Source organism: Pristiophorus japonicus, chromosome 20 (assembly GCF_044704955.1).
Source record: "Pristiophorus japonicus isolate sPriJap1 chromosome 20, sPriJap1.hap1, whole genome shotgun sequence".
NCBI lineage: Eukaryota > Metazoa > Chordata > Chondrichthyes > Pristiophoridae > Pristiophorus > Pristiophorus japonicus.
Window position 1 is genome coordinate 84,259,108 of NC_091996.1, and position 14,451 is coordinate 84,273,558.

Sequence of the window (14,451 nt, forward strand, 5' to 3'; positions counted from 1 at the left end):
CGTCCGCTCGTTGCCAGGCAACCAACTGCCGCAAAAGCCTTGCCAGAGTCCACGAGGGCTAATTCAATCGCAAGGATGTCATGTACACAACGCCGTCTCACAGAATGGCGGTGATCTTCCTCTGCATTGCTCCCTCAAGCCCTTGCTCAGAAGATTCAGCGGCAATGCCCAATCAAAGATGTACGGTGTAGAGGGCGATTGTCATAAAACAGTGAACTTTGACCTCTCCGAAGCCCCCTTGGCCAAGAATGCCGACAGCAAGTCTATTAAATAAATATTTCTTCCCTGTTTTTCCTCCCTCGCTCTCTCTCCCAGTCGAAATATCTGCGGACGGGACCCTCATCGCTTTTTATTTTGAAAAGCGAGTTATTTTTATTTTTTCTCCGTTGACGTCAAAAGTCAAATCCATGCTCGATTTTTTTTTTGGAGCCCAGGCAAGATGCAAGCTATCGTCCTGCGGTAAAGTAGAAAGGGATGGTAGGGGGTGAGAGGGGCGGGGTGGGGGGGGGGCCAGGAGTTCCTCAGAGCACAGCGAGGCCGAAACGGCGAACCGGGGTGAGGCCTAACGAGTGGGGCTCCGCCCCCGACGATGTCCCGTCTCTTGGCGACCAAGATCCTCGCCAGTTGCCAAACCGAGCGTCCTCCTCAAATCACACGACCGGTGTGTTTGGTTGGTTATTATTTTTGTGCGTTAACAACTGCTGCCCTGCGCGTGTGTGTGTCTCTCTCTCTCTCAAACCGCCCCTTTTAGCGCTTCATCGAAAAATAGCGGGCGGCCCTTCGCCAAGGGTTCGGCGCTCGCCGTAAATATGATACAAAAAAGAAGCCAAGCTTCTTCTCTTTTGTCTCTCTCTGTCCATCCGTCCCATCCACAAATGTTGGGGGGGAGGGGTCGGTGGGTGGGGAGGGGGTGGTTGTCGGGGCAGGTGGGTGTTGTCGGTCGATGTTGGGGAGGGGGCGGGCAAGCGGTTTTCCTTCCTGTGCTTCAGGACTTGACCGACTGCGACGTCAACTCGAGAGGACGCCATTTTTTTTTTTGTTGTGGCGTGTGTCTCTTTTCGCTCCCCCGGCAAAACTCGGGAGCAGATGCGGATTAAATTTTGTTTATTGGAAAAAAACAACTCCACGCGTCGGCGGGTTTATAAATGTCACGGTGTCATTCTCGGCAAATCATAAGCATTCCACGGTGAAAGAGAATTTCTGGATATATTTTCGGGCCTACTGCTTGCTGCTGGAGTTTAGAAGGAAACAAACCCTGGTTGTTCCCGTGACTTGCGATTTCCCCAGTTCAGAGGGCAATATTCCCCAAACGTTTTGTGTGTGTTTTTTTTTTCAATTTTTTTTTTTAGGTAGTAGAACTCGCTTTTTTTTTTCTCTCTCTTTTAATGCTCCAGTCGAACCTTAAAATGAAACAAAAATGAACATGGAAGTGCTGTACAACAAAGCCCAGTCTTGAGTTAATTAACTACGCTAGTTTTCAAACCATACATCCCTCACGAAAAATGAGACAAAATATGAATCATAGGGTTTGAGTTATCTTTAAATACCATGCAATCCTCCCAATAACCACATCGTTTTTTTTTTAATTTAATTTTGCTTTTGGCACATGTTCTAAATGACAATTTACTGGGTTGGGACTAGGCCGAAGCCTAATTTTCCTTGGCACTAGTTAAGATTCCTTGGAGACAGAGAAGCAGGGGGAGGTAGGGTGAAGGGAGGGAGGGAGGAGGAGGAGTGGGGAGGGGGGAGGGTGGGGAAGAAGGAATTGCTGCCCCAAAATATGTCCCTGAAATATGGTTCACTTTACATAAGGAAGGGGGGGGGGAGGGGGGGGGAGATTTTTGTGAAAAAATATCGACTTATTCAGTTAAATGCTTTCGATGTGCATCTTCATTTCCGCCCTGCTTCCCCGCAACCTCCCCCCCACAAAAAAAAAATTATAACTTCATATATATAACATTTGCAGCCACATTTTTTTCATTGGACACCCCCCCCCCCCCCCACTCTTTTTCTATGCCTCAAAGAGCCAGGCGGGCCTAGTTTGGATTTTGACGTCTGACTATACCCTGGTGGTAGAGTGCGGGTGGGGCAGGGTATTGTTGTGCCCGGAGGGGTAAGTGTTGAAGGCGTGGAGAGGCTGCATCCCGCTGATGGTGCTGGGGATCATGGTGATGGTGTTGGGGGTCATGAGGGGCACGTCGTCGGGCGCCCGTCGCAGGGCCAGGGTGTAGTCGGGCGGGCAGGCGGGCCGCAGGATCTCGTGGGGCCGCAGGGGCTCCAGGTCGTGGGCCTCATGCTCGCCGCCGTGCTTGAGCTGCAGCGACATGATCTCCTCCTCCTGGGCGTGGGCCAGGTCGTTGGTGGTGTTGCGCTGGGGGCTCAGCCTCCGGTGCAGCTCGTGGCGCTTGTCCCGCTTGTAGTAGAGGGCGGCGAAGGCCAGGATGTTGAGGAAGAGCAGCGAGGCCCCCACCGCCACCGTCACGCTCAGCTCCGTCGAGTAGTCGCGCGAGTCCTCGGGCAGGCGCACGTAGTTGGGCGGGTCATCGGTGCGCTCCTGCTCGGGGGGCGAGGTGACGAAAGGCCGCTTGGTGGTGACGGTCCAGCCCTTGCCGTTGGGCCGCTTGGTCATGAAGGGGTCCTCGGGCGGGATCTTGGTGGTGGTCGACGTGTACTGCAGGATGTCGTGCAGGTTGTGCAGGTGAGGCACCAGCTCCAGCCAGAAGGCCACCTTGTTGGCCCGGTAGTGCTCGCGGATGCGTGGCTTCAGCCCGATATGCAGATAGGGCTTCTCCTTGGAGTTGAACTTGGTCCAGGCCACCTCCTCAAAGCGGTTGGGCTTGGTGTGGATGAACTTGGTGTCCTGGGGAACCGGCTTGTTGGGATCGCTGTGGGAACAAAAAACAAACGGTCAAACAACTCACACAAGAACCGAAGAATTCGGAGCAGGAAACATAGAAATTAGGGGCAGGAACGGGCCATTCGGCCCTTCGATCAATAAGATCATGGCTGATCATTCAACCTCAGTACCTCTTTCCTGCTTTCTCCCCATACCCCTTGATCCCTTTGGCCGTAAGGGCCACATCTAACTCCCTTTAGAATATATCTAACAAACTGGCCTCAACAACTTTCTGTGGTAGAGAATTCCACAGGTTCACCACTCTCTGGGTGAAGAAGTTTCTCCTCATCTCGGTCCTAAATGGCTTATCCCTCGTTCTTAGACTGTGACCCCTGGTTCTGGAACTCCCCATCAATGGGAACATTCTTCCTGCCTCTATCCTGTCCAGTCAGAATTTTATATGTTTCTATGAGATCCCTTCTCATTCTTCTAAACTCCAGTGGATACAAGCCGAGTTGATCCAGTCTCTCCTCATATGGCAGTCCTGCCATCCCGGGAATCAGTCTGGTGAACCTTTGATGTACTCCCTCAATAGCAAGAACGTCCTTCCTCAGATTAGGAGACCAAAACTGAACACAATATTCCAGGTGAGGTCTCACCAAGGCCCTGTACAACTGCAGTAAGAACTCCCTGCTCCTATACTCAAATCCTCTCGCTATGAAGGCCAACATGCCATTTGCCTTCTTCACCGCCTGCTGTACCTGCATGCCAAACTTCTAATGACTGATATACCATGACATCCAGGTCTCGTTGCACCTCCCTGTGGCTCAGTGTCGGCCACACTGTCCCATTCAATAAGATCATGGCCGTGTGAGAACGCACCTGGACTACTGTGTAGAGTTTCGGTCTCCTTACCTAAGGAACATAAGAAATAGGAGCAGGAGTCGGCCATACGACCCCTTGAGCCTGCTCCGCCATTCAATAAGATCAAGGCTGATCTTCTACCTCACTTGCTTATATATAGGGCCCATGTGAGACCTCACGTGGTGAGCAATTCGAAAAACAAATGGTACGTTGGCCTTTATTACAAGAGGATTTGAGTTTAAGAGTAAAGACGTCTTTATATCGGGCCCTGGTGAGACCACACCTGGAGTATTGTGTACAGTTTTGGTCTCCTTACCTAAGGAACATAACAACATAAGAAATAGGAGCAGGAGTGGGCCACATGGCCCCGCGAACGTGTGGCGGTGAGCGGAATTTCGCACACTAGAGGGGCAGAAGTTGGGGCAGGGGTATCGTTCCGCCACGGTCAGGCATCAGTGTAGCCCGGCCGAACACGGGGGCATAATTCTAGGCCCGACATGGCAGTAACAGGCCTTAAAGGGAGGGGCAATTTCGGCCCCCCAGGAAGTCTTGCTTGCTCCGCCTTCGTCGGCCTCACTTGCTTATATATAGAGCCTGAGCGAGACTGTACCTGGGGAGCAATTAGCAAAGCAAATGGTGTGTTGGCCTTTATTGCAAGAGGATTTGGGCATGAGTAAAGATGTCTTTGTTAGGTTCAAAATAAATCCACAGGACTATATCGCAAGCTCAAACTGTTGTGACCTCGGTCTCTTTATTCAGACTCCAGAGTGAGGAAGCAGCGTGTTGAGTCACCTTTTGTACCTGCTTGCCCCAGGGTGCACAGGTGACCCTTAGGTCTCCCACAGGTGTGCCCCCTCATGGCAAGTCTTACATTTGGCTAAGGTCTACAGACATACATAACAATCTTTATACAGGGGCCTGGTGAGGCCACACCTGGAGTATTGTGTTTTGGTCTTCTTACCTAAGGAACATAACAACATAAGAAATAGGAGCAGGATAGGCCACTTGGCCCCTCGAGCCTGCTCCGCCATTCAATATGATCATGGCTGATCTTCTACCTCACTTGCTTATATATCATTATTATAGGCGGCCCCTCGAACGAGGATGACTTGTTTCCACAGGAGTTCACAGGTGTTTCAATGAAGGACCCGACGTTCCAGATCCTGAACTACAAATGAAGAGTGGAAGATGCCTGTGGGTGGATTTTTTTACGTGGGGTGACCGTTGCACACCAGCCACCACACGGGCTTGACAGAGCGAGGCCTTTATCCAGTGGCAAGGGTTAACCAGGACGACTGGAGACCTGCTCTGCTGCACGGACCTAATGCGCACACATGTACTGCAATACCCTTGTCTACTCTCTCTGTTACCTCGTCAAAGAATTCAATGAGGTTGGTCAAGCAGGACTTTCCCTTTTGAAATCCATGCTGACTATTTGTTATTCTATTTTTGGTTTCTAGATATTCTTCTATTTTCTCCTTTAGTGGGGATTCCATTATTTTTCGATATATAGGGCCCATGTGAGACCTCACCTGGTGAGCAATGAGAAAAGCAAATGGTACGTTGGCCTTTATTACAAGAGGATTTGAGTTTAAGAGTAAAGACGTCTTTATATAGGGGCCCGGTGAGGCCACACCTGGAGTATTGTGTACAGTTTGGGTCTCCTTACCTAAGGAACATAAGAACATAAGAATTAGGAGCAGGAGTAGGCCGTACGGCTCCTCGAGTCTGCTCCGCCATTCAATAAGATCATGGCTGATCTTCGACCTCAACTCCACTCTCCCGCCCGATCTCCATATCCCTTGATTCCCCGAGACTCCAAAAATCTATCGATCTCGGTCTTGAATATACTCAACGACTGAGCCTCCACAGCCCTCTGGGGCAGAGAATTCCAAAGGTTCACCACCCTCTGAGTGAAGAAATTCCTCCTCATCTCAGTCTTAAATGGCCGACCTCTTTATCCTGAGACTGTGACCCCTGGTTCTAGACTCCCCAGCCCGGGGGGAAACATCCTCCCTGCATCTACCCTGTCAATCCCCCTCAGAATTGTATGTTTCAATGAGATCGCCTCATTCTTCTAAACTCCAGAGAGTATCGGCCCATTTCTACTCAATCTCTCATCATAAGACAACCCTCTCATCCCAGGAATCAGTCTGGTGAACCTCCGTTGCACCGTCTCCAAGGCAAGTATATCCTTCCTTAGATGAGACCAAAACTGTGCGCAGTACTCCAGGTGTGATCTCACCAAGGCCCTGTACAGTTGTAGCAAGACTTCCTCACTCTTATACTCCAACCCCCTTGCAATAAAGGCCAATGTACCATTTGCCTTCCTCATTGCTTGCTGTACCTGCACGCTCGCTTTCTGAGTGTCTTGCACAGGGGACACCCAAATCTCTCTGAGCGGCAAGATTTAAAAGTTTCTCACCATTTAAAAAATATTCTGTTTTTCTATCCTTCCGACCAAATAACCGGACATTTCCCCACATTATACTCCATCTGACACCTTACCTTTCCGCCCCTGCCACAGTAGCGAAACGGCCCTCATCAAAGCCACAAATGACATCCTCTGTAACTGTGACAAAGGTAAACCCTCCCTCCTCGTCCTCCTCGACCTGTCTGCAGCCTTTGACACGGTTGGCCACTCCATCCTCCTCCAACGCCTCTCCACCATCGTCCAGCTGGGTGGGACTGCACTCGCCTGGTCCCATTCTTATCCATCTCATCGTAGCCAGAGAATCACCTGCAACGACTTCTCTTCCCACCCCAGCATCCTTACCTCTGGTGTCCCGCAAGGCTCTATCCTTGGCCCTCTCCTATTTCTCATCTACATGTTGCCCCTCGGTGACATCATCCGGAAACATGGCATCAGTTTCCACATGTGCGCTGGCGACACCCAGCTCTACCTCACCCCCGCTTCTCTCAACCCCTCCTCGGTCTCTAAATTGTCAGACTGCTTGTCCGACATCCAGTACTGGATCAGCAGAAATGTTCTCCAATTAAATATTGGGAAGACTGAAGCGTTCTGAACCACTGACTCCATCCCTCTCCCTAGCATCAATCTGAGGGTGAACAAGATTGTTCGCAACCTAGGTGTCATATTTTACGTAGAAATGAGTTTCCGGCCACATATCAGCAGCATAACTAAAACCACCTATTTCCACCTCCGTAACATCGCCCGTCTCCACCCCCGCCTCAGCTCTTCTGCTGCTGAAACCCTCATTCGTGCCTTTGTTACCTCTAGACTTGACTATTCCAACTCACTCCTGGCCGGCCTCCCACACTCCACACCACGTAAACTTGAGGTGATCCAAAACTCGGCTGCCCCGTGTCCTAACTCGCACAGAGTCCTGCTCACCCATCACCCCCTGTGCTCGCTGCCCCGTGTCCTAACTCGCACCGAGTCCCGCTCACCCATCACCCCCTGTGCTCGCTGCCCCGTGTCCTAACTCGCACCAAGTCCTGCTCAATCATCACCCCCTGTGCTCACTGACCTACATTGGCTCCCGGTTAAATAACGCCTCGATTTCAAAATTCTCATCCTTGTTTACAAATCCCTCCATGGCCCTCGCCCCCTCCCTATCTCTGTAATCTCCTCCAGCCCCACAACTCCCCCGAGATATATGCGCTCCTCTAACTCTGCCCACTTGAGCATCCCTGATTATAATCACTCCACCATCGGTGGCCGTGCCTTCTGTTGCCTGGACCCCAAGCTCTGGAACTCCCTCCCCAAATCTCTCCGCCTCTCTACCTCTCTCGCTCCTCGTTTAAGACGCTCCTTAAAACCGATCTCTTTGACCAAGCTTTTGGTCACCTGCGGTAATTTCTTCATTTGTGGCTCGGTATCAAATTTATTTGTTTGTCTGTAACACTCTGTGAAGCGCCTTGGGACGTTTCAGTATGTTAAAGGCGCTATATAAATACAAGTTATTGTTATTATTATACTGCCCACTCACTCAGTCTATCTATATCCCTTTGCAGATGCTTTGCGTCCTCCTCACAGCTTCCTGTCCCACCTAGCTTTGTATCGTCAGCAAACTTGGATACATTACCCTCAGTCTCTTCATCTAGGTCATTAATATAGATTGTAAATAGCTGAGGCCCCAGCACTGATCCCTGCGGCACTCCACTAATTACAGCCTGCCGACCTGAAAAAGACCCGTTTATCCCTACTCTCTGTTTTCTGTCCGTTAACCAATCCTCCATCCATTACCTCAAATCCCATGAACCCATATCTTGTGTAATAACCATTTATGTGGCACTTTATCAAATGCCTTTTGCATATCCAAATATACTGCATCCACTGGTTGTCCTTTAACTCTAATAAATTTGTCAAACACTATTTCCCTTTCATAAAACCATATTGACTCTGCCTAATCATGTCATGATTATCTAAGTGCCCTGGTACCGCTTTCTTAACAATGGATTCCAGCATTTTCCCGACGACTGATGTCAGGCTAACTGGCCTGTAGTTCCCTGTTTTCTCTCTTCCTCTTTTCTTGAATAGAGGTGTTACATTTGCTACCTTCCAATCCTCTGGAACCGTTCTAGAATCTAGGGAATTTGAAAGATCACAACCAGTGCATCCACGATTTCTGCATCCACGATCTCTTTTAGAACCCTCAGATGTAGGCCGTCAAGTCCAGGGGATTTGTCGGTTTTTAGTCCCATTTGTTTCTCTAGAACTTCTTCTCTACTTACATTAATTACATGAAGTTCCTCGCCCTCATTAGACCCTTGGTTCCCCACCATTTTAGGTATGCTTTATGCGGCTTCTACTATGAAGACAGATACAAAATATTTGTTTAACGTTTCGACCATTTCCTTATCCCCCAAAATAATTTCTCCTGTCTCAGCCTCTAAGGGACTAACGTTTACTTTTGCTACTCTCTTCCTTTTTACATACTTGTAGAAGCTCTTTCAATCTGTTTTCATATTTCTTGCTAGTTTTCTCTCAGAGTCTATTTTTTCCCTTTTTATCAATTTTTTGGTCATCCTTTTCTGGTTTCTGAAACTCCCCCAATCCTCAGGCTTATAATATTCTTCCTAACATTATAAGCTTCTTCTTTCAATCTAATGCTATCTTTAACATAAGAACATACGAAATAGGAGCAGGAGTCGGCCATACGGCCCCTCGAGCCTGCTCCGCCATTATATACGATCATGGCTGATCTGATCATGGACTCAGCTCCACTTCCCCGCCCGCTCCCCATAACCCCTTATTCCCTTATCATTTCAGAAACTGTCTATTTCTGTCTTAAATTTATTCAATGTCCCAGCTTCCACAGCAGTGAATTCCACAGATTTACAACCCTCTGAAATTTCTTTAGCTAGCCACAGATAGATCACTTTCCTGTGGTGATTTTGTTTCTCAATGGAATGTATTTTTGTTGAGAATTATGAAATATTTCTTTAAATGCTAACAACTGCTTATCTACTGCCAATCCGTGTGATCTATTTTTCCAATCTACCTTAGCCAACTCACCCTTCATACCGAGGTAATTGGTATTATTTAAATTTAGACTCTGTAATGAAATGGCTGAGGTCTAACACCAATGGCACCACTTTAAAGCCATGTACTCTATGTATAGGGGTACCGTAGTGTAGTGGTTATGTCACTCGACTAATAATCCAGACTCTAGCCTAATGATGTGGAGACATGAGATCAAGATCCCACCATGGCAGCTGGGGAATTTAAATTCAGATAATTTACAAACGAAATAGACAGTTTCTTAAACAATATGGGAAGTGGAGCTGAGTCCATGATCATATTGAATGGCTGAGCAGGCTTGAAGGGCCATATGGCCTCCGCCTGCTCCGAATTCTTTCTTATGTTCTTAATTAAATAAATCTGGAATAAAAAGCTAGTCTTAGTAATGGTGACCATGAAACTACTGTATTGTTGTTAAAAACCCATCCGATTCACTGATGTCCTTGAGAGAGGGAAATCTGCTGCCCTTACCCGGTCTGGCCCATATGTGACTCCAGACCCACAGCAAGGTGGTTAACTCTTAACTGCCCTCTGAAATGGCCCAGCGAGACACTCAGTCGCACCAAACCCGCGACGAGACAGTCAGCTCTGTGTGGGAGCACCTTCACCACACGGGACTTCAGCGGTTCAAGAATGCGGCTCACCACCACCTTCTCAAGGGGCGATTAGGGACGGGCAATAAATGCCGTCCTTGCTAGCGACGCCCACATCCCAGGAATGAATTTTAAAACAAACACGCGTAGATGTGTTTCTGAGCTGAGGCTCCTGATGCCAAGGACACCTCGCCAGTTGTTACCGGTGTTTGCTTTTTGATAACGCGCTGATGGGGCGAGATGAAGTAAAAGGAAAGACTTGCATTTATATCGCGCCTTTCACGACCACCGGACGTCTCAAAGCGCTTTGCAGCCAATGAAGTACACTGTGCTAAGGCTCGTGTGGAGCATAAACACCGGCATGGACCGATTAGGAACATAGGAACAGGAGGAGGCCACAAGCATTGGGCTGAATGGTCTGTCTTTGTGCTGTAAATACTATATAGTACGGAGAGGGTAGGAAGTTACATCTATATTTTGAGGAACAGGAGGAGGCCATTCAGCTCCTCGAGCCAGTTCCGCAAATCAATTAGATCATGACTGATCTGTAGTGTAACACCATCTACCCGCCTTGGTTCCATAACCCTTCATACCCGGACCAAGCAAAAAAATCTATTGATCTCAGTTTTGAAATTTTCAATTGACCTCCTCCACCCCCCCACCCCCCCCCCCCCCCCCCCACCCCGGCACCCACAGCTTTTTGGGGGGAGAGAGTTCCAGATTTCCCCCACCCTTTGTGTGAAGAAGTGCTCCCTGACATCACCCCTGAACGGCCTGGCTCTAATTTTAAGGTGACGACCCCCCCCTTGTTCTCGACTCCCCCCACCAGAAGAAACAGTTTCTGTCTATTTACCCTATCGACTCCTTTAATCATCTTAAAGATCTCAATCTGATCAGCTCTTAATCTTCTGAACTCAATGGATGCAAGCAGTTTGTGCAATATGCCTTCAGGATTTAACCCGTTTAGCCCTGGGTATGATTCTGGTGAATCTGCACTGCTCCCCACTCCATGGTCAGTGTTTTACAAATCACCTTATGGCCAACTCCTGCTCCTATTTCTTAAGAACTTACAATTCCTGCTTGGTTGCACATTATCGCACAAAGCTCTCTCTCTTATGACCATAAGAACAGGAGATCAGGGCTGATCTTCGACCTCAACTCCACTTTCCTGCACTGTCCCCATATCTCTTGATTCCCTTAGCATCCAAAAATCTATCGATCTCTGTCTTAAATATACTCAACGACTGAGCCTCCACAGCCCTCGGGGATGGAGAGTTACAGAGATTCACCACCCTCTGTGTGAAGAAATCGCCCCTCCCTATCCCTGTAATCTTTTTCAGCCTCACAATCCCACAAGATGTCTGCGCTCCTCAAATTCTGGCCTCTTGAAGATCCCTGATTATAATCACTCAACCATCGGTGGCCGTGCCTTCAGCTGCCTGGGCCCCAAGCTCTGGAACTCCCTCCCTAAACCTCTCCGCCTCTCTACCTCTCTTTCCTCCTTTAAGACACTCGTTAAAACCGACCTCTTTAAACAAGCTTTTGATCATCTGCCTTAATTTCTTCTGTGGCTCGGTGTCAAATTTATCTCTTTGTCTGTAACACTGTTGGAACGTTTTACGATGTTAAAGGCACTATATAAATAAAAGTTATTATATCCTTCCTGACGGGCGGTGCCCAGGAGTGAATGCAGTTACTCCCGATGGGGCCTAACCAAGGTTTTGTATCAACATAGAAACATAGAAAATAGGTGCAGGAGTAGGCCATTCGGCCCTTCGAGCCTGCACCGCCATTCAATGAGTTCATGGCTGAACATGCAACCTCAGTACCCCATTCCTGCTTTCTCACCATACCCCTTGATCACCCGAGTAGTAAGGACTACATCTAACTCCTTTTTGAATATATTTAGTGAATTGGCCTCAACAACTTTCTGTGGTAGAGAATTCCACAGGTTCACCACTCTCTGGGTGAAGAAGTTTCTCCTCATCTCGGTCCTAAATGGCTTACCCCTTATCCTTAGACTGTGACCTCTGGTTCTGGACTTCCCCAACATTGGGAACATTCTTCCTGCATCTAACCTGTCTAACCCCGTCAGAATTTTAAATGTTTCTATGAGATCCCCTCTCATTCTTCTGAACTCCAGTGAATACAAGCCCAGTTGATCCAGTCTTTCTTAATATGTCAATCCCGCCATCCCGGGAATCAGTCTGGTGAACCTTCGCTGCACTCCCTCAATAGCAGGAATGTCCTTCCTCAAGTTAGGAGACCAAAACTGTACACAATACTCCAGGTGTGGCCTCACCAAGGCCCTGTACAACTGCAGCAACACCTCCCTGCCCCTGTACTCAAATCCCCTTGCTATGAAGGCCAACATGCCATTTGCTTTCTTAACCGCCTGCTGTACCTGCATGCCAACCTTCAATGTCTCGTTGCACCTCCCCTTTTCCTAATCTGTCACCATTCGGATAATAGTCTGTCTCTCTGTTTTTACCACCAAAGTGGATAACCTCACATTTATCCACATTATACTTCATCTGCCATGCATTTGCCCACTCACCTAACCTATCCAAGTCACTCTGCAGCCTCATAGCATCCTCCTCACAGCTCACACTGCCACCCAATTTCGTGGCATCCGCAAATTTGGAGATACTACATTTAATCCCCTTGTCTAAATCATTAATGTACAATGTAAACAGCTGGGGCCCCAGCACAGAACCTTGTGGTATCCCCTTTGTATTCCAGCAGTTTGAAAATGAGGAATTTGGATGATCAGGTAGTTTTGGTTCCAGGCGATTTCCTTCCTTGTTCTGGTGGAGTTGAGGTAGAAGATCAGCCATGATCTCATTGAATGGCGGAGCAGGCTCGAGGGGCCGAATGGCCTACTCCTGCTCCTATTTCTTACGTTCTTACAATTCCTGCTTGGCTGCACATTATCGCAGATAGCTCTCTCCCTTATGACCATAAGAACAGAAGATCATGGCTGATCTTCGACCTCAACTCCACTTTCCTGCACTATCCCCATATCCCTTGATTCCCTTAATATCCAAAAATATCGCGATCTCTGTCTTAAATATACTCAACGACTGAACCTCCTCAGCTCTCTGGGGTAGAGAATCCCAAAGATTCACCACCCTCTGAGTGAAGAAATTTCTCCTCATCTCAGTCCTAAATGGCCAGCCCCTTATTCTGAGACTGTGACCCCTGGTTCTAGACTCCCCAGCCCGGGGAAACATCCTCCCTGCATCTACCCTGTCAAGCCCTGTAAGAATTTTGCATATTTCAATGAGATCACCTCTCATTCTTCGAAACTCTAGAAAATACAGGCCTGGTCTACTCAATCTCTCCTCAAACCTGGCGCCAAGCTTATGGTCTACAGGTCTGTAGTGATACCCACCCTCCTGTATGGCTCAGAGATGTGGAGCATATACAGTAGACACCTCAAATTGCTGGAGAAATACCACCAATGATGTATCCACAATATCCTGCAAATCCCCCGGGAGGACAGGCGCACCAACGTCAGTGTTCTCGATCGGGCCAACATCCCCAGCTTTTAAACACTGACCACACTTGATCAGCTCCGCTGGGCGGGCCACATTGTCCGCATGTCCGACATGAGACTCCCAAAGCAAGCGCTCTACTGGGAACTCCTACACGGCAAGCAAGCCCCAGGTGGGCAGAGGAAATATTACAAGGACACCCTCAAAGCCTCCCTGAAAAAGTGCAACATCCCCACCGACACCTGGGAGTCCCTGGCCAAAGACCGCCCTAAGTGGAGGAAGAGCATCCGGGAGGGCGCTGAGCACCTCGAGTCTCATCGCCGAGAGCATGCAGAAAACAAGCGCAGACAGCGGAAGGAGCGTGCGACAAACCAGACTCCCCACCCTCCCTTTCCCTCAACCACTGTCTGTCCCACCTGTGACAGAGACTGTAATTCCCGTATTGGACTGTTCAGCCACCTGAGAACTCACTTCAGGAGTGGAAGCAAGTCTTCCTCGATTCCGAGGGACTGCCTATGATGATGATAATCATAGGACAATCCCCCCCATGCTAGGAATCAGTCTGGTGCACTTTCACCGCACTTTCTCAATGGCAAGTATATCCTTCCTTAAGTAAGGAGACTAAAACTGTACACAATATTCCAGGTGTGGTCTCACCAGGGCCCTGTATAATTGCGGTAAACAACAGAACTAGGAGCAGGAGTAGGCCATACGGCCCCTCGAGCCTGTTCCGCCATTTAATAAGATCATGGCTGATCTGATCATGGACTCAGCTCCACTTCCCTGCCCGCTCCCCATAACCCTTCACTCCCTTATCGTTCAAAATCTGTTTATCTCCACCTTAAATATATTCAATGACCCAGCCCCCACAGCTCTCTGGGGCAGAGAATTCCACAGATTTACAACCCTCTGAGAGAAGAAATTCCTCCTCATCTCAGTTTTAAATGCGCGGCCCCTTATTCTAAGACTATGTCCCCTAGTTCTAGTCTCCCCCATCAGTGGAAACATCCTCTCTGCATCCACCTTGTCGAGCCCCCTCATTATCTTATATGTTTCGATCAGATCACCTCTCATTCTTCTGAACTCCAATGAGTATAGGCCCAACCTACTCAACCTATTATGTCAACCCCCTCATCTCCAGAATCAACCAAGTGAATCTTATTTACTCTTATT

The 14,451-nt window shown here is 48.6% G+C and overlaps 1 protein-coding gene across 1 annotated transcript in view; it reads right to left on the bottom strand.

Annotated features, from left to right (window-relative positions):
* Nucleotides 1-2,059: 2,059 nt before the first annotated feature.
* The window catches only part of LOC139232636 (neuroligin-4, X-linked-like), a 223,773-nt gene continuing 211,381 nt past the window's right edge, over nt 2,060-14,451 (bottom strand). Inside the window, exon 4 of the mRNA XM_070863076.1 lies at nt 2,060-2,885. Within this exon, the coding sequence (XP_070719177.1) occupies nt 2,060-2,885 (826 nt within the window). The remainder of the gene's footprint in view (nt 2,886-14,451) is intronic.